The 24,671-nt window shown below is 41.3% G+C and overlaps 1 protein-coding gene across 1 annotated transcript in view; it reads right to left on the reverse strand.

Moving 5' to 3' along the window:
- Nucleotides 1-24,671, reverse strand: part of pde10a (phosphodiesterase 10A) — a 231,097-nt gene that overhangs the window by 109,893 nt on the left and 96,533 nt on the right. The window contains exon 5 of the mRNA XM_060830963.1: nt 1,904-1,953. Coding sequence (XP_060686946.1) covers nt 1,904-1,953 — 50 coding nt within the window. The remainder of the gene's footprint in view (nt 1-1,903; nt 1,954-24,671) is intronic.

The raw sequence follows: 24,671 nt of genomic DNA on the forward strand, positions 1-24,671 counted from the left end.
CTTCCTATTCATATACCCATCCAGATGTCTTTTAAATGCTGTAACTGTACCAGCCTCCACCACTTCCTCTGGCAGCTCATTCCATACACGGAACCACTTGCCCCTTAGGTCCCTTTTAAATCTTTCCTCTCTCACCATAAACCTGTGCCACGTTGAGCAATAAAATCTGTACCCATGCCTGGATGGAGCTATCAGTCTGGGTAGCTGCAGCCTGAGCCTTCATGCCAGGACAAAGATCTCAAAACCCTGCCAGAACATTCCTTGCAGCTGTTATATTGGTATAATTGGAAAAAGAGACAGTTGCCAAAAGTCTTTCTATCTTGGGCTAATTTGCCATGTCTGTATGGAAGTTCTTACCATTTGTACAGTGGCAAAGATGTGTTCTAAGATCCTCAACACGCCTTGTAACACCAAGCCAGTAACTGGCAACCAGCTGACAGACCTGCCAATGCACTAAGCAGTTCACCTCAACAGGTTTTAAATATAAACACCTTGCAGCACAGCTGGTGTGAAACCTTGCCTTCCATGAAGGTCACACCTGAGCTGACCTCTCTCTTGGCTTGACACAGCCCATTTGTGCTTAGTGACTCATCATATACAGATTCTGACTTCAGGCTCACTGCCTTTATTCCTGATGAAGGGCTTTTGCCTGAAACGTCGATTTCGCTGCACTTTGGATGCTGCCTGAACTGCTGTGCTCTTCCAGCAGCACTGATCCAGAACCTGAATTAGTAGTTGACTGCTGCATCAAGTGACAATGTTGCTTTTCTTTTCCTCTCTCTCTTACACTTGTTTCTTCAGCCTGGTAGTACAATGGGAGGCTCGGGATAGGAGGAACTCCTATCTCCAGTTTCCATTTCATGGAACATTTAAGAATGAGGAGTTAATGGAGAAGATGCAGAAAAGAATAACTTACCTGCACCATATACAGCCTCCCCTGCACCAGACTCCACTGATTTCTGAACACATTTGCCCCTGATCTATAGAAGCAACCCTCTAGGGAGCTGTGGGGATATAGCCCCTTGGTCTTAACAACCTCTTATAGTTTTTATGCCTCTTGTTCCTGAAAATGGGGGGACACAATCTCACATCTACCACACAGTTTGTCTGGATTGGTTGATTAATGGCAAAAGAACATGCTAATTAAGAACTGTGAGTGCTCCCTAGGTTTACGGACCAATGGAATGCCCTACAACTTAGAAGGTGCTGCATCCTGATGTTCAGAATTTTTAAAGAATTAAAATAAACAAAATCTACAGCTGCAGGTCACCACTGTGGAAACCAATGAAAACAGTGGTCTTACCAGTAAGTAGATCACAGAGGCCTCAAAGTATTCTGAGGGCTTCCTTGCCCCACTATTCCACAATGCTGTTTCAAAGCAACCCCTATGTCTCCAATTGCTCGAGGCTGCCTGGAAAATTCTAGTTGGCCTCTGATCATTGGTGCAATTGGCTTCTTAATCAGCTTCTTGTCAGTATGGTGTTGGCAGACAGTGTCAGCAAACTCAGTTCCTGCCCTCATATCAGGGTGAAAACCTGACCTACAGAGTAGGCTGAAATCCGATCTGCTTAAATGTTTTCTAAAATTGCACCGGAATACAACATAACTATCAATTTGTAAAGATGAACTGTTCACTTCCACTTGCGAACACTCATATAACAAAATAGATTATTGAAGACAAGAATTTAGACTTATTTCTAGTGATAAGATTGCAGCAGTAAAAGTTGAAAACTTTGGGGGACAAATCCAACTCTACTTCAATGCTGCCAATGGGAGCAGAATGCCTACTTTCCTGCTGCTATATTCTCAGTATCTAAGTTCCAAATGCAATCCTTGGTTCAAACGTTATTGCAACGTCACGGTCAGTCCACCTTTTTAGAGACATTTGATACGATGTACTCACATTGTTGCATTCTCCCACAAAATATAATGAAAATCCATCAGCCATCGTAGCTGCAAAACAGTAATTGAGAAAGGTAAGTTATTGCAATGAAGAAAGGTCTAAAATAATTAGGACACAGTTACAACACAGCATTTATAGTGCTTTAAGGGAAAGCTTAGAGTTTCTACTCCATTCACAATATCACAAAGGAAATCCACAAATTCTATCAACAGATACATTGACTGGACCCTATATAGCGGCCACTACAGTGGATAGCAACTGACAACCGGAAGCGGCAGATTCAAACCACTATAAATGCCGGAGGAATCAGCACAGAAGCGCTTCACAGGAGGCTCCCAGGCACTGAGAATGTCACCTAGAAAGGAGACGAAACGTTTGCAACAAAAACTCCCAGCTCGGCGAACAGAACCACAACAACGAGCACCCGAGCTACAAATCTTCTCACAAACTTTGATCTAAAAGGAAAAGTAGAAAGACAGGGAAATAAAATTAAAACCTACTCAAATAATTTTCATGATGCTTAATTAAATATCAGGGTATCTGCGGCACAACTAGCTAATGAGCAGGAAACAGCAAGTGGAGTTTTTCTGTTAAAGTTGGCGACCTGTGATTAATGGGGTTCCACAGGGATCAATGTTGGGACTGTTTACAGTATATCTCAATGACTTGGAACAAGGAAGCAAATAACTTGCAGCCAAGCTCACACATGATACAAAAATAGGTAAAATGGCAGGTTGCAAAAGAGATCGAAACTATTCACAGGAAAATAGTCATAGAATAAGTGTGCATTAAGTAGGCAAATGATGTGAAGTTGCTCATTTTGGAGAAAGAGAACAAAACGACAGAATATTATTTAAAGAATAAAAAAAACTCCAGAAAACTGCAACACAAAGAGACTTGGGAGTACTCATGCACAAAACACAAAGCTAGTACATAGGTACAGCAGGCAACGAGGAAGGCTAAAGAAATGTTAGCCCTTATTTCAAGAGGGTTGGAGTTTAGATGAGATTACTTACAGTGTGGTAACAGGCCCTTTGGCCCAACAGGTCCACACCGACCCACTAACCGACCAAAGTCATTCCCCTACATTTACCCATTCACCTAACACTACGGGCAATTTAACATGGCCAATTCACCTCACCTACACATTTTTGGACTGTAGGAGGAAACCGGAGCACCTGGAGGAAACCCATGCAGACACGGGGAGAATGTGCAAACTCCACACAGACCTCTTCCCTGAGGTGGGAATTGAACCCGGGTCTCTGGCGCTCTGAGGCAGCAGTGCTAACCACTGTGCCACCGTGCCACCCACATTTTTAGTTTTAGAAATTTGGAGAATTTCATCTTCTTCTCCCTCATTTGCTGGCCATGAAATATTGCTGGAGACAAAAATACTGCAGGTGCTGGAATTGAAAGTAGTCAAGCAGGAGGCTGGAAGAATACAGCAAGCCAGGCAGCATCAGGAGGTGGAGAAGTTAATGTTTCGGGTATAACTGTTCTTCAGGAATGGAGTTGGGGTAGGGGGAGCTACAGGCAAAGAGAGACCCCCTCTCTCCCCACCCAAATCATCCCTCTTTTTATCTGTAGCTTTCCCTCCACCCTCCATTCGTGAAGAAGGGTTATATCAGGAACATTGGCTTTTCCACCTCCTGATGCTGCCTGACTTGCTGTGTTCTTCCAGCCTCCTGCACGAAATATTGAGAGTACTGCCAAGCTGGGAGACTTCTATTCGCCTCTTACATCAGGAATCTGCCTGTTGTTAATTAGGCAATGAGTCTCCTCTCTAGAGATTAAGTGGCCAATTCAGAAAAATCACAAGTGAATGCCATAGTCAATGCTTCTGACCCCCATTTGGGCCCAACAATGGGGTCCCAAAGCCCACCGGGAAAATTCTACATCTTACAATTTCATCATGATTTGCTTATATTTGGAGACATAGCCATAAAAATAGAAAGAAATTTCACCGTAAGGAAATAATTACTTGGCCTGCTGAACTTATTCCTTAATGTTAATTTCATCATATGATTTTAGTGTATTTTTAGCAAGCTCAATTTCATTGCTTTTAGAGTTTTAATTGGTTGTGTAGTTTTAATAATTATGATTACATTAATGTTGTTAAACAGATTTTTGATACACATTTTATATTTACTTAATGATTAATGTTTATATATTAAACGTTAAACATTAATATTATCTTTCCATGTTATGTTTTGAACAATCTGGATTTATTTTATAACATTTAATGTCCTTGATAAATTATGGGCAGAAAACCAAGAGGGCAAATGTGGCCTCCATTTAATGTCCAATCCAAAAGTTGGTTCCTCCAACAATGCAGTACTCCTAGTATAGGGCTGAAATTTTGGCTAAGACTTATGTTTAAATCTCTGGAGTGTCATTGAACCATAACAGTTTAAATAAAAATGCCACCACAAAACCAAGACAGCGCGAATTTGACAGGCAGTGGAAAGTGCAAGCCAATGGTAAGTTGGACATGATGGGTAAAATCTGCAAGGTGACAACATCAGCCAAATGCAATTGCTCATCATTCTTAAAGTATCAAAGTTACTCAAAGAGAATTTTGGCTTGTTTTGCCACTTTTTTAAAAAAGAAAACAACACTTGGGACATATGATGTTCATTCTTTTGTGACTTAGAAGTGTCTCATTTGTGATTTACTAAGTGTTCACTGCTACAACTTGTAGGTTTTACTGTCAGGAGATCCCATCATGGGGTGTCCATGCTTGTTGTACTTGTACTAATCTGACACATCCACTGTAGCTCACTTGAAAACACTTATGTGGCATCTAATTATGTCCATAGGTCGATCCCCCTTTCTGCTGCCCTTCGTTTTGCCTCAACAAGAGATCTCCATTGCTCTTCAGCTCCAATAAAATGGCCAAAATACTGACACTTCCTTTTCTGAATAACATTTTCTAGCTTCCACAAATTCGAGTTTCTCCACTTGTCTTGTGGTCTGTAAGTGGAACTTCTAGTATACGTCTTAGCATCTATATCCCAAAAGGCCTCTGTGTTCTTGTACAGATCTTTAATTTTTGTTCATATTTCTGAGGCACACAGGAACATGGACAGAATGTAGCATCTTATGATGTTTCTTTGCTTGTTACAAGCTTGAGACTTCTTGCGTTAACACATCTTTCATCTGCACAAAATTACTTCTGGCTACCTCGGTCTTTCTTCTAATTTCAGTGACCCATCATTTTGTTTTATCTTCATCATCTTAAATAGACAAACTTAGCTACTTGCAACTGTACAATACCATCCACTACGAACCAAGGAACCAGAGTAGGCCACTTGGCCCTTCAAACTGCTTCATCATTCAATAAATTCATGGCTGATCTAATTTTAATCCCAACTCCTCCATATCCCGATAATCTTTCATCCCCTTGTAATCAAGAATCTATTCTCTTCTGCCTTCAAACATTTAAAGATTCTATATCCACAGCCTTTTGAGGAAAGGAATTCTAAAACTATCAACCCTCTGAGAAAAAACAATGTCTCATTTCTGTCTTAAGTCGGCATCTCCATATTTTTAAGGTATAACCCTAGTTCTAAATTCTCAGAAAGAGGAAACATCCATTTGACATCCACCCGGTTAGGTCCCCTCAGGATCTTATATGCTTTAATTAAGTCTCCCCTGATTTTTCTAAAGTGGGCAGCACAGTGTCTGAGTGGTTAGCACTGCTGCCTCAGAACACCAGAGACCTAGGTTCGATTCCACGCCGGGTGACTGCCTTGTGTGGAGTTTGCACGTTCTCCCCGGGTCTGCACGAGTTTCCTCCCAAAGTCCAAAGATGTGCAAGTTAGGTGCATTGGCCATACTAAAGTGCCCATAGTGTTCAGGGACGTGCAGGCAATGTGAGTTAACCATGGCAAATGCAGGGTTACAGGGATAGGGTAAGGGGATGGGTCTGGATGGGATGCTTTTTGGACAGTCGGTGTGGACCCTTTGGGCCAAATGACCTGCTTCTGCACTGTATAGGCCTAGCTTATCTAGCCTTTCTTCATAGAGCAATCTGTTCATTCTAGATATTAACCTACCAAACTCTCTCTGAACTCTTTCCAATACATTAACATCTTTCTACAAGTACGATAATCAATACCATACAACCTCACCAATGCCCTGAACACCTGAAACATCCTAATATGAAGTTCAATTTCCCTTGCAATAAACCATAATATTCTATTAGCTTTCCTGATTACTTGCTGTACCTGCACACTAATCTTCTGCATGTCATGCATTAGGTCACAGATCTCTCCTCATTGTCTCACCATTTAGATAATATACTTTTTTTTCTGCCAAAATAGACAATGTCACACTTTCCTACATTGCACTCCATTTGCCAGATCATTGCCAACTCAACCTACCTATATCCCTTTGTTATCTCTTTGCATATTCTTCACAAATCATTTTCTTACTTATCTTTGTGTGTAATTGCTTGTGTAATCAAGCGATGTAGTTACAATATCTTCAAACCCTTCATATAAATCATTTGTATAAACCGTGCACAACTGAAGTCCCAGCACTGCCCCTGTGGTATACCATTCATTACATCTTGCCAGCCTGAATAAAGACTCACTTATTCCTAGTCTCTGCTTCCTGTTAGCCAGTTAATCTTGTATTTATGCCAGAATGTTACTCCCGAGACCATGAGCTTTTATTTTCAACAATAACCTTTGACATGGCACCTTATCAAACACTTTCTGGAAATCTCTGCACAATACATCCATTGGTTCCCCTTTATCTACTTCTTCAAATAACTCCAATAAATTATTTAAACATGATATCCCTTTGACAAAACTATGTGTCTAATTAGAATAGAGAATTTGGATAAATTCGAGGTAATAATTTTAATAATAGCTTTTCCTTATGACTGATTTTAAGCTAACTGGTGTATAGTTTCCTCCTTTCGAGCTCTCTCCCTTTTTGAATAAAAGAGTTATATTAACTATTTTCTAATTTAAAAATAAACTTTACACAAATTTAATCAGTTTTGGAAAATTGATGCATCAACTATCTCACTAGCCACTTTCTTTAAGGCCCTAGTATGAAATTCATGAGGATCTTGGGACTTGTCAACTCTCAGTTACAACAACTTACCTAGTTTTCAGACTCATTTTCTATATGACCAACACTTATTTTGTTCCCGTTCTTTTTTTAAATAGCTGAAAAACCTTTCCTATCTGTTTTCATTTTTTGGTAAACTTTCTCTTGATCTCTAATTTTTCCCTCCTTATTAAGATCTAAGTAATTCATAGAGGTATAGAGTCGTACAACACCGAAACAAACCTTTCGGTCTATGCCGAACATAATCCCAAACTAATTTAGTCTCACCTGCCTACTCCTGGCCCATATCTCTCCAAATCTTTCCTATTCATCTATCTATCCAAATGTCTTTTAAATGTTGTAATTGTACCTACATTCACCATCTCCTCAGGAAATTCATTCCACATGCAAACCACCATCTGTGTAAAATATTTGACACTAATAACATTTTAAAATCTTTCTCTTCTCTTGCCTTAAAAACGTTCAACCGAGTCTTGAAATTCTCCATCCTAGAGAAAAGACAACTACCATCAACTCTATCTAAACCACTCATTATTTTATAAACTTCTAACAGGTTGTCTCTCAACCTCCTACGTTCTCATGAAAAAATCCAGCCTTTCTTAATAACTTAAACCTTTCAAAACCAGCAACACCCTGGTAAATCTCTTTTGAACCCTCTCCAGCTTGATAATAGCCTTCCTGTATCTGGAAGACCAGTTTTTTTTCTCATCTGTCTAATCTTCTGACCTGCTACCTGTCTTTGCACAATTATATGTCTTTTTGTTAAGATTAATACTATCTTCAACTTTCTTAGTTAACCATGGATGGCGGGTCTATCTCTGAGAACCTTTCTTCCTTGTTGGAATATATCAATTCAGCACTTTCTGGGATATCCCCTTAAACTTTTGTCATGGCATCTCTATTGATGTATTAATCTATGTTGCCAGTTCATTTTTGCTACGCTGCTTTCATGCTCTCATAACTGCCCTTGTTTAAATTCAAACTAGTCTTGGGCCCACACTTCTCGCCCTTGATTAACATGTAAAATTCAATTATATCATTGTTGCAGAGGTTTTCATTAAATTCTGAAATTAATCTTATTTCATTGGTCAAAACCAGGCCTAGCATAACCTGCTGTCTGGTTGGTGCCATAAGAAATTCTCCGGAAAACATGAATTCTCCTCTAAACTATTTTTTTCCAATCTGACTTTTTTAGTCTTTAGATAGGTTAAAATGCAAGCATGATAATTGTTGTAGTAAAAAGTGAGGTCTGCAGATGCTGGAGATCAGAGCTGAAAATGTGTTGCTGGTTAAAGCGTAGCAGGTCAGGCAGCATCCAAGGAACAGGAAATTCGATGTTTCGACTTTCCTGTTCCTTGGATGCTGCCTGACCTGCTGCGCTTTAACCAGCAACACATTTTCAGCTCTGATAATTGTTGTACCCTGTTGACAAGCTCCCGTTATTTCTTCCTTGATACCATATCTGACCAAGTGATTACTGTTAGGGGACCTGTACACAACTCCCACAAACAATGACCTGTTTTATCATTCCTCATCTCCACCAGATCCTAGTTTCCTCAAGTTAAGTCATTCCCCCCTATTGTATCAATATCATCTTCAATAAACAGAGCTAAACCTCCACCATTTCCTTGCTTCTTGTTTTTCCTACATGTCACATTCAATACCCAGGTCTTAATTTCAGTCATCCTATAGTCATGCCTCAGTTATGGCGACTAGATTATACTTATTTATCTCAATTTATACTATTAGTTCATCATGTTTTGTTTTGAATGCTTCATGTATTCAAACTGTCTTAAGTTGTATCCTTTTATTATTTTTGTTACCTCTAGTTTTTTCTGCTGATTTGTTCTTAGATCTGCAGTCTCTGCCTCTGCCTGTCAATGTACGCTTATCATTTCCCACATGAACTCCTCCTTCTGTTGCATTTTCTCCACTCGTTTCAAATTTTGGCCCTTGGTCCCACTATTTTGTTTAAAATCCACTCTACTTTCCAATAACATGGTTCAAATGTAGATCGTCCCAGCATTAGAGAGCCCACATTCCTCAGCATTAATGCCAGAGTTTCACAAACCAGAACTCGCTTCTCCCACATATTTGTTTAGCCACATATCCATCTTCCTAACCTTGTTACCATTATGCCAATTTGCACATGGCTCAGACAATAATCCAGAGATTATTACCTTTGAGGTTCTGCTTCTCATACTGGCTATGTAAAACGTGACGTTCTACCTGTGTCATTGATGCCTAGATGGACTTTGATAACTGAAACCTCCCTCTCCCACTGTTAGTTTTTCTTCAGCCCAGAGCATATGTCCTAAACCTTGGCACTGATAAGATAACACAGCTATCTGGACACTGACTCTTTGCTGCAGAGAACATTGACAATCCCCTGACGATGCTCTCTTCTACTGCCACTAGATTCCTTTTGGCTCCCCCTCACTTGAAATGCATCCTGCACCACAGTATCATAACCATTTAGCCCACTCATCCCAGACCTCCACTCTCAACCAAACAAACTGAGAGAACTTCAAGCCTGTTGGACAATTGCTGAGGTTGATACTCCTGTCCTCTGGGTCCCCTTACATCATTTGCAGTCCCACCCCATTGTCTGTGACCACTGACCATATCAGGACACCTTATCCTGAAGAGATGAGACTGCCTTCTGGTCCAAAGAATCTAGTTAACATTCCTCCTCCTTGATGCATCACGTTGTCTGTACTTGAGTCTCCAGCTCATAAACTGAGCAGTAGCTGCTTAAATTCAAACATCACAGATACTTGCCTGAATCAGAATAGTATCCTTGAGCTCCCACATACCACAGCTTTGACAGATCACCTGTACTACCATTCTTAATGAGCTTTAATTAGTTACATTATTTACTTTTTAATGCCAATCTTAAATGAGTTGTCTTCACTTTATTGCTAGTGTATTGACAATTTTAAAACTTGAAATGGATAGAATATTCTAGTTTCTAATGTATTCTAAATACAATTGTTTTGATCATTTTAGTCTTCATACTCTATCCGTATTCGAAACCTCTGGATTTTGATGGAACTCCGATATTGTGTAGGGCCTTTTCTGATTCTGCAAGTAGCATTGTGTCATCATCGCACAAATTATTTATGTCCATGCTACCAATTTCTATCTTTGAAAATACACCTGATTCTTTGGATATTTGTCCTGTGTACAAAGTGATTAATTTTGGTCACAGTGAAGAACTTGGCGGTATTCCTCTCTCAATTTGAAACATATTGGATTATTTCACTTATAGTCTGATGTTCGGTATTTGGTCCTCTCTCATATCCCCACAGCTTTACTTTGTAAGTCACATTTCAAATAACAAATTTTTAAAACTTTTGGTGATAAATATAATGGAATACTGTTTGATACTTTATGGAACAAATGTAAAAAGATTTTTCTACTTCTGGATATTAATCAAAGACTGTTCTTAGGTTAAATATAACCTCCTGCTGTTCCTTATCCAGGTCTAAATTCAGAAGGTGTGTTACCAATTTCTACAAATGTGCTACCATTTTCTACAATGATTTTTCTGAACACATTAATAAGATGATTCATGAACCTGTAGATGTAAAATTATGTTTTAGGTCTCTTAACTAACAAATAACGAATGACTCAAATCACTGAAACAAATATATATGAAAGGATAGTTCTCAGACTTATGTTGCATTCCTTATTCTATTTCCCACAGGCTTTTAGATGTTTTGTTATGATGTCATCTATGGCTTCAATTCGTCAGTTTCATGACTGATCTGAAATGCTCAGCTTTACTTTCCTGCCTTTTCCCCATAACACTCAACTCCCCTCTGAGCGGGTAAGGAGTGAACTAACTCCCCTCTTTTCTACATTCTCAGTTAGTTCCTTTCATCATGGGGCCAGATCTTTCTCCAAGCAAGTGTTACCAAGAAAATTCTCTGATGACATACATCTTTTAGCAACCAAAAGGCTGGAGACTTGGAGAAGTCTAGGTGGAGTAAACGTTGGTGAAACGTTTTAGATACAGGATAAAAAATCCATTTGCTTTGGGACCCAGACCAATGGGATAGTCATGGGCACCCGCATGGACCCAAGCAATGCCCATCTCTTCGTCAGGTACTTGGAACAGTTCATCTTCTACAGCTACACCAGCACCATTCCACATCTTTTCCTCCACTACATTGATGACTATATCGGTGCCATCTTATGCTCTCACCAGGAGATTGAACAGTTCATCAACTTCACAAACATCTTCCACCCCGCCCTCAAGTTCACCTGGACCATCATCTTGGACACCTCCTTCTCCTTCCTGGACTTCTCCATCATCATTTCCAGCGACCAACTCAACACGAACATCTACTACAAACCCAACACCTACCACAGCTACCTGGACTACACCTCCCCCCCCAACCCTGCTCCGGTAAAAATGCTATCCCTTATTCCAAATTCCTCTGGTGCATCTGCTCCCAGGAGGACCAATTCTACCACAGAACATCCCAAATGGCCTCCTTCTTCAAAGACCACAATTTCCCCTCCCACGTAGTCGATGATGCCCTCAAGTGTATCTCCTCTACTTCCTGCACCTCTGCCCTTGAACACCACCCCTCCAATCACAACAAGATTAGAACCCCTTCAGTTCTTCCGTTCCACCCCATCAACCTCCAGAAACATCGCATCATCCTCTGCAGCTCCCTTGTTAGGTCCACACACCCCCACCGACCCACCCTCCACTCCCAACACCTTCCATTGCCACTGCAAGAAGTGCAAAACCTGAGCACACACCTCCCCCCTCACCTCTGTCCAAGGCCCCCAAAGGATCCTTCCACATCCGACAGAGATTTACCTGCATTTTCACACACGTTATCTACTCTCTCTGTTGCTCTCGATGTGGTCTCCTCTACACTGGGGAGACAGCACGCCAACTTGCGGAGCATTTCAGAGAACCCCTCTGGGACACAGGCACTAAACAACCCCACCACCCTGTGGCCAAACAGTTTATCTCCCCCTCCCACACCATCAAGGACATGCAAGCCCTGAGCCTCCTCCACCGCCAAAATCTATCCACCCTGAAGAATAACGTCTCATCTTCTGCCTTGGGACCCTCCAACCACGCAGGATCAAAGTGGATTTCACCAGTTTCCCTATTTCCCCTCCACCCATCTTAGCCCAGATCCAACTTTCCAACTTGGCACCGCCCTCTTGAATTGTCCTACCTGTCCATCTTCCTTCCCACTTATCTGCTCCACCCTGACCAATTACCTTCTCCCCACCTTCAACTACCTATTGCACTCTCAACTATATTCCCACTGGCCCCATTCCCCCCTCCCATTTATTTCTCAGCCCCCTTGGGCCATGCCCCCATCCCTCCCCACCAACTCCTGATGAAGCATTTATGCTTGAAACGTAGACTGTCCTGCTCCTCGAATGCTGCCTGACCAGCTGTGCTTTTCCAGCACCGCACTCACCAACTCTGAAGTGGACAGAAATTCAAATCATCCACTTGTGGAAACAATTAAACTGAAGCTGAAGATACCAGAAAAGAAAATGCCACCATTTAGTCTCTGAGGTGTTTAAAGATGAATCAGAGAGGCCCTTTTTTTTGTTTTAAATAATTGAATATCTCAGGTTTGAAGAATTAGAACAAATTGAGTTCTTGGGAAAAAAAAATTAGAAAGCAACTGGAAAAACACAAACCAAAGTATACAATATACACAAAGCAAATATTACCAAAATGGAAAAGACAGAGACAAGAGGTGAAGTCTGCATAAGAAAGATGAGAGTAAGAAGACAAAAATTACTAATAAAAGTAATGACCAGTTTCAGGTTTTACATTTATTGCTCCTTTTAAACTCCTCAGTAAATGAAAGTAACCACTCTAACTATCCTATCAATCAAATTGCAAGTTTCAAAGATCAGATCCACCTTTAAACTTCAGCTCGTCTGCTCAGGGTTTTCAGTACTTTCCCATCTCTTATCCCATCTTTCCCATCTCATGGGCGGCACGGTGGCACAGTGGTTAGCACTGCTGCCTCACAGTGCCTGAGACCCGGGTTCAATTCCCAACTCAGGCGACTGACTGTGTGGAGTTTGCACGTTCTCCCCGTGTCTGCGTGGGTTTCCTCCGGGTGCTCCGGTTTCCTCCCACAGTCCAAAGATGTGCGGGTCAGGTGAATTGGCCATGCTAAATTGCCCGTAGTGTTAGGTAAGGGGTAAATGTAGGGGTATGGGTGGGTTGCGCTTCGGCGGGTCGGTGTGAACTTGTTGGGCTGAAGGGCCTGTTTCCACACTGTAAGTAATCTAATCTAATTATCCATAAACTTTTCATTACTAGCAATTTTTTGTCCCTTTTCTGCAGAATATATTCCCTCTGAGTCTATTAATCACCTTTTAAGAAATTTAAAATGTTGTTCTACATCTCAGACCTTAAGATAATTAAGCAGAATTAGGCACTCAGTCCACCAAATCTGCTCTGCCATTCAATCATGGCTGATATGTTTCTCAATCCCATTCTCCTTCCTTCTCTTTGTAATCCTTATCCTTTACAAATCAAGAACATACCTATCTCTGTCTTAAAGACACTTGGCTTCCACAGCCCTCTGGAGCATTAGGTTCCAAGGGTCACTCTCCTCTGAAATTCCTACTCATCTCAGTTCTAAAGGGTCATCCCTTCACTCTGAAGCTGTGTACTTAGGTCCTAGTTCTCGCCTATTCGTGATAACATCATTTCCACATCAACTTTATCCAGGCCTCTCAATACTCTAAGTTTCAATGAGATCTCCCTCATGCTAAATTCCATCGGATACACACCCAGAGTCCTCAACTGCTCCTCACAAGACAAATCCTTCATTCGTAGGATTATTCGTGCAAACCTCCTCTGGACCCACTCCAATTCCAGCACATCCCCTTCCTTAGATATGGGTCCAAAACTGCTCCCAATATTCCAAATGCACTCTGACCAGAGCCTTACATCACTGTTCTTGTATTTAAGATCTCTCGAAATGAATGCTAACATTGCAATTGCCTTCAAAACTGCCAATTAGGCCTACAGGTTACCTTCAGGAAAACTGTGAAATAAGACTCCTAAGTCTCTTTATGCTTCAGCTTTCCAAAGCCTTTCTCCACTTAAAAATAGCATATTCCACTATTTGTCACATCAAATCACACTTTCATAACATCACAATTTCCACATGATATTGCATCTGCCACTTCTTTGACCACTCTCCTAGCCTGTCCAAGTCTTCTGCAGCCTCCCTGCTTCTTCAACAGTAAACATCGCTCCACCTACCTTTGTGCCATCTGAAAACTTAGCAACAATGCCCATAGTTCCTTCATCTAGATCGTTAATATATAACATGAATAATTGTGGTTCAACACTGATCTCTGTGGAATTCCATTGGTTGCAATCCTGAAAAAGACCACTTTAACCCCACTAAACCAAAAAAAACAAAGAACTGCTGGAAATCTGAAACAAAAACAGAAATTGCTGAAGAAACTCAACAGGTCTGGCAGCACTTATGAAGAGAAAGCAGTCTGCTCTCCACTGTCTAACTTTCTCATTACCTCCTCAAAGAATTCTAACAGATTTGTCAGGCATTACTTCTCTTTGAAGAGGTGCTGACTCAGCTCTATTTTACCTTTCACTTCCATGGACTCCATAATCTCATCCTTAATAATGGACTCTAAAAATCGTACTGACAACCAAGGTCAGGCTAACCAGTCTATAATTTCCTGTCTTTTGCCTCCCTCCTTTCTTAAACAGGGATGTTACACCAGTCAGTTTCCAGTCCCCTCGGACTCTCCCTGACTCTAGCAATTCCTGAAAGATCACATCCAAAATATCTGCAGCTATATCCATTAGAACCATCTGGTCAAGCTGAATTATCCACCTACAGACCTTTCAGCCTACCAGCTTCATCTCCTTAGTAATGGCCAATATACTTATCTTTGCCCTCTGACTTGAGGTTCTGGTATGCTACTGATGTCTGCCACCATTAAGACCGATCCAATGTACCTATTCAGTACCTGCGCCATTTTTGTATCCCCATTTCTACTTCTCCACCCTCACTTTTCACCAGTCCAATGTTCACTTTCATTTTTTTAGATATCTTTAAAAACACTCTTAGAATCTACTATAATATTACTAGGTAGTTTACCCTAAGATTTCATCTTCTCCCTCTTATTGCTTTTTAGTTATCCTCTGTTGGTTTTTAAACGCTTCTCAATCTTTTGGCTTTCTACTAATCTTCAGCAATTTGCATGCTTTTTCTTTTCTTTTATGCTGTTCCTGACTTCCCTTGGCAGCCCTTAGTATGGTTGTTATTCCTTGGGATAAATTTCTGTGGTGCCTCACAAATTAGCCCAAAATACTTGTTCCATTGCTGCACCAGCGTCTTCATGCTAGGTTCCCTTTCAAATCAACTCTGGCCAACTCCCCCCTCATGTTTTTGTATTTATCTTTACTCAATTGTAAAAGCATTTCATCTGATTCCAGTTTCTCCCTTTCAAACTGCAGGGTGAACTCTATCATCATATAATCACTGCCCGCTTCAGGTTTCTTCATCTTAAGCTCTCTAAACATGTCTGCCTTACACTTTACTAAGTCCAGAATTGCCTATTCCCTACTGCTCTACCGTAAGCTGCTCCAAAAACATAATCACGTAGATATTCCACAAAATTATTTTCTTGGGATCTGCTACCAACCTGATTTTTCCCAGCCCACCTGCATATTGAAATCCCCCATGATTATTTCCAACATGCCTTTTCTATCTCCCGATTTATTTTCTACCCCTACATAATTCCCATTAGAGTTTTTTTACCTTTGTGGTTCCTCAACTCTACCCACGCACACAGATTCATAATTTCCAATCTTATACCACTGTTTGCTCTCAATTTAATTTAATTAATAAGACTTATTAATTACTAATAAGACAACACTGATTCCTTTGCTCGAGCTTTCAAAAGGACGTGTATCCTTGGATAATTAGTTCTTAGCCCTGATCCCCTTGCAGCCACGTCTTGGTGATGCACTAAGTGCAATATCGCACTTGCCAATTTAAATCTGCACTATTAGCACATTTATCTGGCTTTGTAAACTCTAAGTGTTTAAGTACCACACCCTCAGTCCTGCATTGACTGCTCCCTTCTCATACCTCTTGTCTGCTGTGGCTAAGTTGGATTCTTCACCCTTTTGATACTCCGATTTATTACTTATTCTGGAAACTTTGATAATCTCTCCTGAACTCTCACTCTTAAACTAATCAAAATCCTGTGACCACCCTATTTAGCCTTTCCACTAGTCCCAGACCAGCTTAAGTGGAGCCTGTCCCAATGGTCCAATTGTTTCTTGTTCCAGCACTGATGCCAGTGCCCCACAAAATGGAACCTCTCTTTCCTACACACTCTTTTAGTCACAAGTTTGCTTGCCTAATCTTATCTTTTTGCCAATTTGCATGTGGGTCAGGCAAATATTCCGAGATTGCAGCCTTTGAGGTCTTGTTTCTAACTTTGTTCAGAATTGCTGTTATGATTGAAACATGATCTCTCAACCTCTTGTCTTTATTTTTGATGCCAACACAGACCAGAACAACTGGATCCGCCCCCTTCCTCTCAAGTATCCTTTCATATTCTAAAATGGTGGACTGAGAGTAGTGTGGATCTTGCAGCTGCACCTGAGATTGCAGGCTTACTTAGATTACCTAGATTTCTTAGTTATTACATTTCAGTAGTGTAAGTTTTTATTTTGATTCATATTTAGTTTTGTTTTTAAAGTGAATGACATAAAACAGAAGCAAAATAAAGTGCTTGATTTTTTTCAAATGGAGTTGCATTAATGTACATTTTGGAGAGGCCGACACAATTTTCTCTAAAATTATCCATGTAGAAGGAGAGACTTTTTAAAACATCACTTAAGAATTTTTTTGAATTGTAGAAGTCTTTTTCTTAAAATGGAGTTGTGTTTAAATTTTTTTAAACGGAGCTTTCAGAAAGGCCGACACATGGACAGCTTTGGAGTGAAGAATAAAAGCTGTCAGATGGACCACTTGTGCAGGAGCCCTTTTTAAAATTTAATTGTTCAGCTAAGTGCTGATTTTATTTAAAATTTGGAGAGTTGATTTTTTTTTCTTTTTTTGTTTGCATGCTTAGTATTAATTCTTCGGATAAGGACAGCTAGTTTATTTTATATATAGGGTGCTATTGGAAGCTACTTCTTGTTAAGATTAATGTCAGTGAGGGCACATAAGAGACACAGAGTTTGATGGCTAGGAGACTTAGAGAAGTCAGTACACAGCAGGTGGCTGTCAGGAAAGGGAAGATGGTAGTTAGAAGTCTCCTGTGGCTAATTCCTCTCTTAAACAGATACTCAGTTTTGGTTACTGTTGAAAAGGACAGTCTCTCAAAAGCAAAATACAGGAGTCAGTCAGATCTTGGGCAGTAAGAATGAACCTTATCGAGTCACAGAGATGAACAGCACGGAAACAGACTCTTTGGTCCAACTTGTCCATGCTGACACATATCCAAATCTAATCTAGACACATTTGCCAGCATTTGGGCCCATGTTCCTCTAAACCCTTCCTATGCATATACCCATCCAGATACCTTTTAAATGCTGCAATTGTACCAGCCTCCACCACTTCCTCTGGCAGCTCATTCCATACACACACCACCCTCTGCGTGAAAAGGTTGCCCCTTAGGTCCTTTTATATCTTTCCCCTCTCACCCTAAACCTATGCCCCCTAGTGCTGGACTCCCCCACCCCAGGGAAAAGACTTTGTCGATTTATCCTATCCATGCCCTTCATGATTTTATAAATCTCTCTAAGGTCACCCTTCAGCCTCTGATGCTCTAGAGAAAACAGCCCCCGCCTATTCTGCCTCTCCCTATAGCTCAAATACTCCAACCCTGGCAACACCCTTGTAAATCTTTTCTCAACTCTTTCACGTTTTACAACATCCTTCCCATAAGAGGGAGACCTGATTGGAAAGCTGATTCTGCTGGGCCTGAATACCTCCCTCTGTAACTGGATTCTAGACTTCCGGATTGGGAGATCTCTATCAGTCCGGATTCGGAACAGCATCTCCAATACCATCACATTGAGCACAGGGCTGTATGCTCAGTCCACTGCTGTTCATCCTACTGATACACGACTGTGCAGCGATGCACAGGTAGAATCACATCATCAAGTTCACTGATGATACGATTGTAGCTGAATGACGAGTCAGCATGCAGAGAGGAGGTGCAGCGGCTAACGGACTGGTACAGAGCCAACAACCTGTCTCTGATACTGGACAAATCAAAAGAGATGGTTTGCTGACTTCAGGAGGGCACAGAGTGATCACTCTCTGCTGGACATCGACGGCTCTCCTGTGAAGATCGTGAAGGGCACCAGGGCACTCTGCATACCTGGCAGAGAATCTCACCTGGACCGTCAACACTGGCTCCATAGCCAAGAAACCCAGCAGCGTCTTTACTTTCTGCGCAGGCTGAGGAAAGCCTACCTCCCACTCCCCACCCTCACCACATTCCACAGATGGTTTATTGAGAGTACCCTGAGCTGCTGAATCACTGCCTAGTTCGGGAATTGCACCTTCTCAGATCGTAACACGTGACAATGGATAGTGAGGACAGTGGAGAAGATCATTGGGATCTCTCTTCCTTCCATTACAGACAATTATACCACACGCTACATCCGAAAGGCTAAGAGCTTTGTGGAAGACCTCTCACATCCCTCACTCAAACTCTTCTCCCTCCTGCCATCTAGCAGAAGATACTGGAGCATACGGTGTCTCACAGCCAGACTGTACAACAGTTTCTTCCCCCAAGTCATCAGGTTCCTTGACACAGTGTAATCGGACATTTTCCCAACTGAAATTCTTCCGTATTGCTGCTAGAAAAATGTCTATTATCCATCATTCTTCTGTTACACTGTAACTTGCGCGTTTTGCACTTTTTATGCACTTTATGCCGTGTCAGGTTGTGTAGTTGTGCTGTCCATTTAGCACCCTCAGTGCTGGAGGAATGCTGTCTTGTTTTTACTGTATCAGTTGTATATGGTATAAATGATAAATAAAAGCTCCTCCAATCTACTCTACCAGAATTGTACGCAATAATCCAAACCTGGCCTAACCAACATCCTATAAGCCACAACATGACTGCCCAACTCCTGTATTTAATACTCTGACCGATAAGGAAAGCATACCAAATGCTTTCTTCACTATCCTACCTCCCTGTGTCTCTACTTAAAAGGAACGATGAACCTGCACTCCAAGGTTTCTTTGTTCAGCAACACTCCCTAGGACCTTAACACTAAGTGCATAAATGCTGCTCAGATTTGCTTTCCCAAAGTGCAGCACCTCACATTTATCTAAATTAAACTCCATCTGCCACTCCTCAGCTCATTAGCCCATCTGATCAAGATCCCATTATCATCTGAGGTAACCTTCTTTGCAATCCACTACACTTCCAATTTTGGTGTCATCTGCAAACTTACAAACTATAACTCTTATGTTCATATTTATATAAATGACCAAAAGTAGTGGTCCCAGCACCAATCCTTGTGGCACTCCACTGGTCACAGGCCTCCAGTCTGAAAAACAACCTCCACCACTACCCTCTGTCTTCTATATTCGAGCCAGTTCTATATCCAAATGGCTAGTTCTCCCTGTATTCCATGAGATCTAACCTTGCTAACCAGTCTACCATGAGGAAACTTGTTGTACGCCTTACTGAAGTCCATATAGACCATGTCCACTGCTCTGTCCTCATCAGTCCTCTTCAAAAAACTCAGTCAGGTTTGTAAGACATGATTTCCCACTCACAAAGCCATGCTGACTATCCCTAATCAGTCCTTGCCTTTCCAAATACATGTGAATCCTGTCCCTCAGGATTCCCTCAAACAACTTGCCCACCACCGACGTTAGGCTCACTGGTCTATAGTTCCCTAGTTTACCCTTACCACCTTTCTTAAATAGTGGCACCATGTTAGCCAACCTCCAGTCTTTCGGCACCTCACCTGTGACTATCGATGATACAAATATCTCAGCAAAGAGGCTCCCCGCAGAGCTCTCGCGTACATCTGATCAGGTGCTGGGGATTTATCCACTTTTATGTGTTTCAAGACACCCAGCACCTCCTCCTCTGTAATATGGACATTTTTCAAGATGTCACCGTCTATTTCTCCACATTACATGTCTTCCATGTCCTTCTCCATAGTAAACACTGATGCAAAATACTTGTTTAATATATACCCCATCACCTGCACCTCCACACTTCAGCTGCCTTGCTGATCTTTGAGGGGCCCTAATCTCTCCCTAGTTACCCTTTTGTCCTTAGTGTATTTATAATAACCCTTTGGATTATCCTTAACTCTATTTTCAGGGTTTGACAAAATTTTAAAAGAGTAATTGTTACAGGGGACAAGAGCACAGTCAGCAGATGTTGCGGCAGTGAGTGAGAATCTAGGATTCTGTGTTGCTTTTTTGGTGCCAAGATTAAGGGTGTCTCTAACAATATACTTCAATAATTTTAAGAGGAGAGTGAGTAGACAGAAGATATTGTACACAATGGTAGGAATGATGGTGAGGAAAGAAATAAGTGTGAATATGAGAGGTTAGGTGGAAAATTCAAAAAAATAGAACCTCAAAAACAGTAATCTCTGGTCTACTTCTGGTGCCTAGCTGGAATGAGGGCAAGGATACAAGTGTAAAGGAGATAAATTAATAGCTGACGCTGTGGTGTGAAGTTCAGGGGTTCAGGTTCTTGGATCATTGGGACCTCTTTTGGGGAAGAAAACACCTATTCAAAAAAGGATAGATTTCACCTAAATTGGAAAGGGACCAATATCCTAGCAGGAAGATTTGCTACAGAGGAAATGGAAAGATAGATAAGGAAAGTTCTGAATTTGAAAAGAACAAGTTAATTAGAAAAAAAACAGAGAAGACCACTTCAGAGACTCAAGTAACTCTGAGGAATTAAACTGCATTTACTTCAATGCAAGGGATCCTACAGGTAAGGCGGATGGACTCAGAGTATGTTTGGAAAAATGAGATTGGGACATTATAATTATGACAGAAACTTGGCTGAAGGATGATCAGGACCAGCAGGTCAAAGTTCCTGGTGTCAGATGAGCGAGAGAGTGAGAGAGAGACAGAGTGAGAGAAGTTTTTGATTGGGGATAATGTTACGGCTGTGCTTAGGGAGGATATTCCAGGTAGTAGGTCCAGTGAAGTTATTTGGGTGGAACTGAGAAATGAGAAAGGGATGATCATCTTATTAGGATTGTAGTATAGACCCCCAAAATGGTCAGTGGGAAATTGAGAAGCAAATATGTGAGGAGATCTCAGTTATCTGCAAGTATAATAGTGGATTTTAACTTTCCAAACATAGACTGGCACTGTCATAGTGTTAATGGATTGGATGGAAAGGAATTTGTGAAATGTGTAGAAGAAAGTTTTCTGATTCAGTATGTGGATGTGCCTATTAGAGAAGGAGCAAAACTTGACCTACTCTTGAGAAGCAGGGCAGGGCAAGTGACAGAGGTGTCAGTGGGGGGTCACTTTGTGGCAAGTGATCATAATTATATTAATTTTTAAATAGTTAGGGAGAAGGAGAGACCTGATCTAAAAGTTAAAGTTCTAAGTTGGAGGAAGGCCAATTTTGACAGTATTGTACAAGAATTTTCAAAAATTGATTCAGGGCCGATATTCGCAAGTATAGGGACAACTAAAAAGTGGCAAACCTTCAAAAATGAGATCATGAGCAAGTCCAGAGACAGTGTGTTCCTGTTAGCGTGAAGGGCAAGGCTGATAGGTGTAGGGAATGCTGAATGACTAGTGAAATTAATGTTCTAGTCAAGAAAATGAAGGAAGCATAGGTCAGGTATGGACGAAGGAATTGAGTGAATCCAGAGAGGATTATGAGGGCAGTAGGAGTATACTTAAAGAGGGAAATCAGGAAGGCAAAGAGGTGACATGAGATAGCTTTGGTAAATAGGGTTAAGGAGAATCCAAAGGTTTTCTACAAATACATTAAGGACAAAAGAATAACTTGGGAGAGAATAGGGCCCCTCAAAGATCAGCAAGGTCGTCTATGTGTGGAACTGCAAGAGATAGGGGAGATGCTAAATGAGTATCTTGCATCAGTGTTTACTGTGGAGAAGGATATGGAAGCTAGAGAACTTGGGGAAATAAACAGACACCTTGAAAAGTGTCCACATCAAAGAGGAGTTGGTGCTGAACATCTAAAAATACAGAAAGATGGATAAATCCCTAGGACCAGAGCAGACGAACCCTAGAACTCTGTGCGATGCTAGGGAAATGATTGCTACATCTCTAGCTGAGATATTTGCATCATCAATAGTCACAGGTGAGGTGCCTCAGTGTGGAGGTTGGAAAATGTGGTAAGGAAAAGCCAGGGAACTACGGACCTGATAAGCCTGCCTTCAGTGGTGGGCAAGTTGTTGGAGGGATTCTGAGGGACAGGATTAGCAAAGGCAAGGACTGATAAGCGATGATCAACATGGCTTTGTGCATGGAAAATTACGTCTCAACTAACTTGATTGAGTTTTTTGAAGAAGTGAAAAGGACTGAAGAAGGCAGAGCAGTGGACATTGTCTATTAGATTTCAGTGAAGTATTCAACAAGGTTCTGCATGGTAGACTGGTTAACAAAGTTAGATCATATGGAATACAGGGAGAACTAGCCATTTGGACACAAAATTAGCTTGAAGGTAGGAGACAAAGGGCAGTGGTGGAGGGTTGTATTTCAGACTGGAGGTCTGTGACCTGCAGTGTGCCGTAAGAATCAGTGCTGGGTTCACTGCTTTTTATAATTAATATAAATGATTTGGATGTGAATATAGGAGGTATGGTTAGTAAGTTTCCAGCTGACACCAAAATTGGTGTAGTGGACAGTGGGTTACCTCCGGTTACAATGGGACCTCGGACAGGAATGGGCCAATGGGCTGAGGAGTGACAGATGGAGTTTAATCTCGTTAAATGTGAGGTGCTACATTTTGGTAGGGCAGGACTTCTACACTGAATGGTTAGCTTGTGGGGAAGGTTGGCGAACAAAGAGACCTTGGAGGGCAGGTTCATACTTTCTTGAAAGTGCAGTTGCAGGTAGACAAGGTAGTGAGCACGGCGTTTGGTATGCTTGCCTTTATTGGTCAGTGCACTGAGTGTAGGAGTTGGGGCGTCATGTTGCTGCTGCACATGACATTGGTTAGGCCACTTTTGGAATACGGAGTTAAAATCTGGCCTCCCTGCTGAAAGAAAGATGTTATTAAACTTGAAATGGTTCAGGAAATACTTACAAGAATGTTGCCAGGGTTGGAGGATTTGAGATGCGGGGAGAGGCTCATTAGGCTAGGGCTGTTTTCCCTGGAACATTGGAGGCTGAGGGGTGACTTTATAGTAGTTTATAAAATCATGAGGGGCATGAATATAGTGAATAGTCAAGGTCTTTTCCCCAGGGGAGAGGAGTCCAAAAAGGCACTAGTTTAAAGTGAGAGGGGAAAGATTTCAAAGGGACCCAAGGGGCAAATCTTTCACACAGAGGGTGGTGCGTGTATAGAATGAACGGCCAGAGTAAGGGGTGGAAGCTGGTACAATTACAACATTTAAAAGGCATCTGATGGGCATAAGTGGAGGAAATGTTTAGAGGGATATGGGCCAAATGTTGGCAGATAAGACTAGATTAATTTAGGATTAAGTCAGCATAGATGAATTGAACCTAAGTGTCTGTGTCTGTACTGTACATATCTACGACTCTAAAGGAAACCAACACGATTGATAAGGGCAGAAAGGCAGACATTTGTTTACTTAGACTTTAGTGAAGCCTTTGACAAGGTTCCGCATAGTAGACTAATTAGATCACATGGGATCCAGCTTGCCAACTGGATACAAAATTCGTTTTTAAAGGCAGGAGACAGAGTGATCGTAGAGAGTTGTTTTTCAGAATGGGGGCCTGTGACCAGTGGTGTTACAGAGGGATTGGTGCTGGATCCACTTTTGTTTTGTCATTTATCTAAATGATTTAGATGAGAATATAGAAATCATATTAGTAAGTTTGCAGATGACACCAAAATTAGCTGTAAAGAGGAAAATAAAGAAGGTTATCTAAGATTACAAACAGATCTTGATCAGTTGGGTCAATGGGCTGAAGAGTGGCAGATAGAGTTGAATTTGGATAAATGCAAAGGATTGCATTTTGGTAAAACAACAGAGACAGGATTTATACAATTAAAAGTAGGGCCTTGGGTGGTGTTGTAGAACAGAGACACCTAGGGGTTCAGGTACATAATTCTTGGAAGTTTGCGGCACATATACACAGGGTGGTTAAGGAGGTGTATAGCATGCTTGCCTCCATTGCTCAGACCTTTGAGTATAGAGCTTGGGATGTTATGCTGAGGTTGTACAGGACGTTGGTAAGGCCTCATCTGGAGTATTGTGTGCAGTTCTGGTTACCCTGTTATAGTAGTGATATTATTCAGCTGGCGAGGGTTCAGAAGAGATTTACTAGGATGCTGTCATGAGTGGATGGTTTGTGTTATAAGCAGAGGCTGGAATGTTTCTTACTGGAAGTCTATAACATCATGGGGGTACAGAGTTAAGGTGAATGGAAGGTACCTTTTCCCTGGGGTAGGGGATTTCAAGACTATGGCCATTTTTTGAAAGTCAGAAGAGAAAGATTAA

This window comes from Hemiscyllium ocellatum, chromosome 10 (assembly GCF_020745735.1).
Source record: "Hemiscyllium ocellatum isolate sHemOce1 chromosome 10, sHemOce1.pat.X.cur, whole genome shotgun sequence".
NCBI lineage: Eukaryota > Metazoa > Chordata > Chondrichthyes > Orectolobiformes > Hemiscylliidae > Hemiscyllium > Hemiscyllium ocellatum.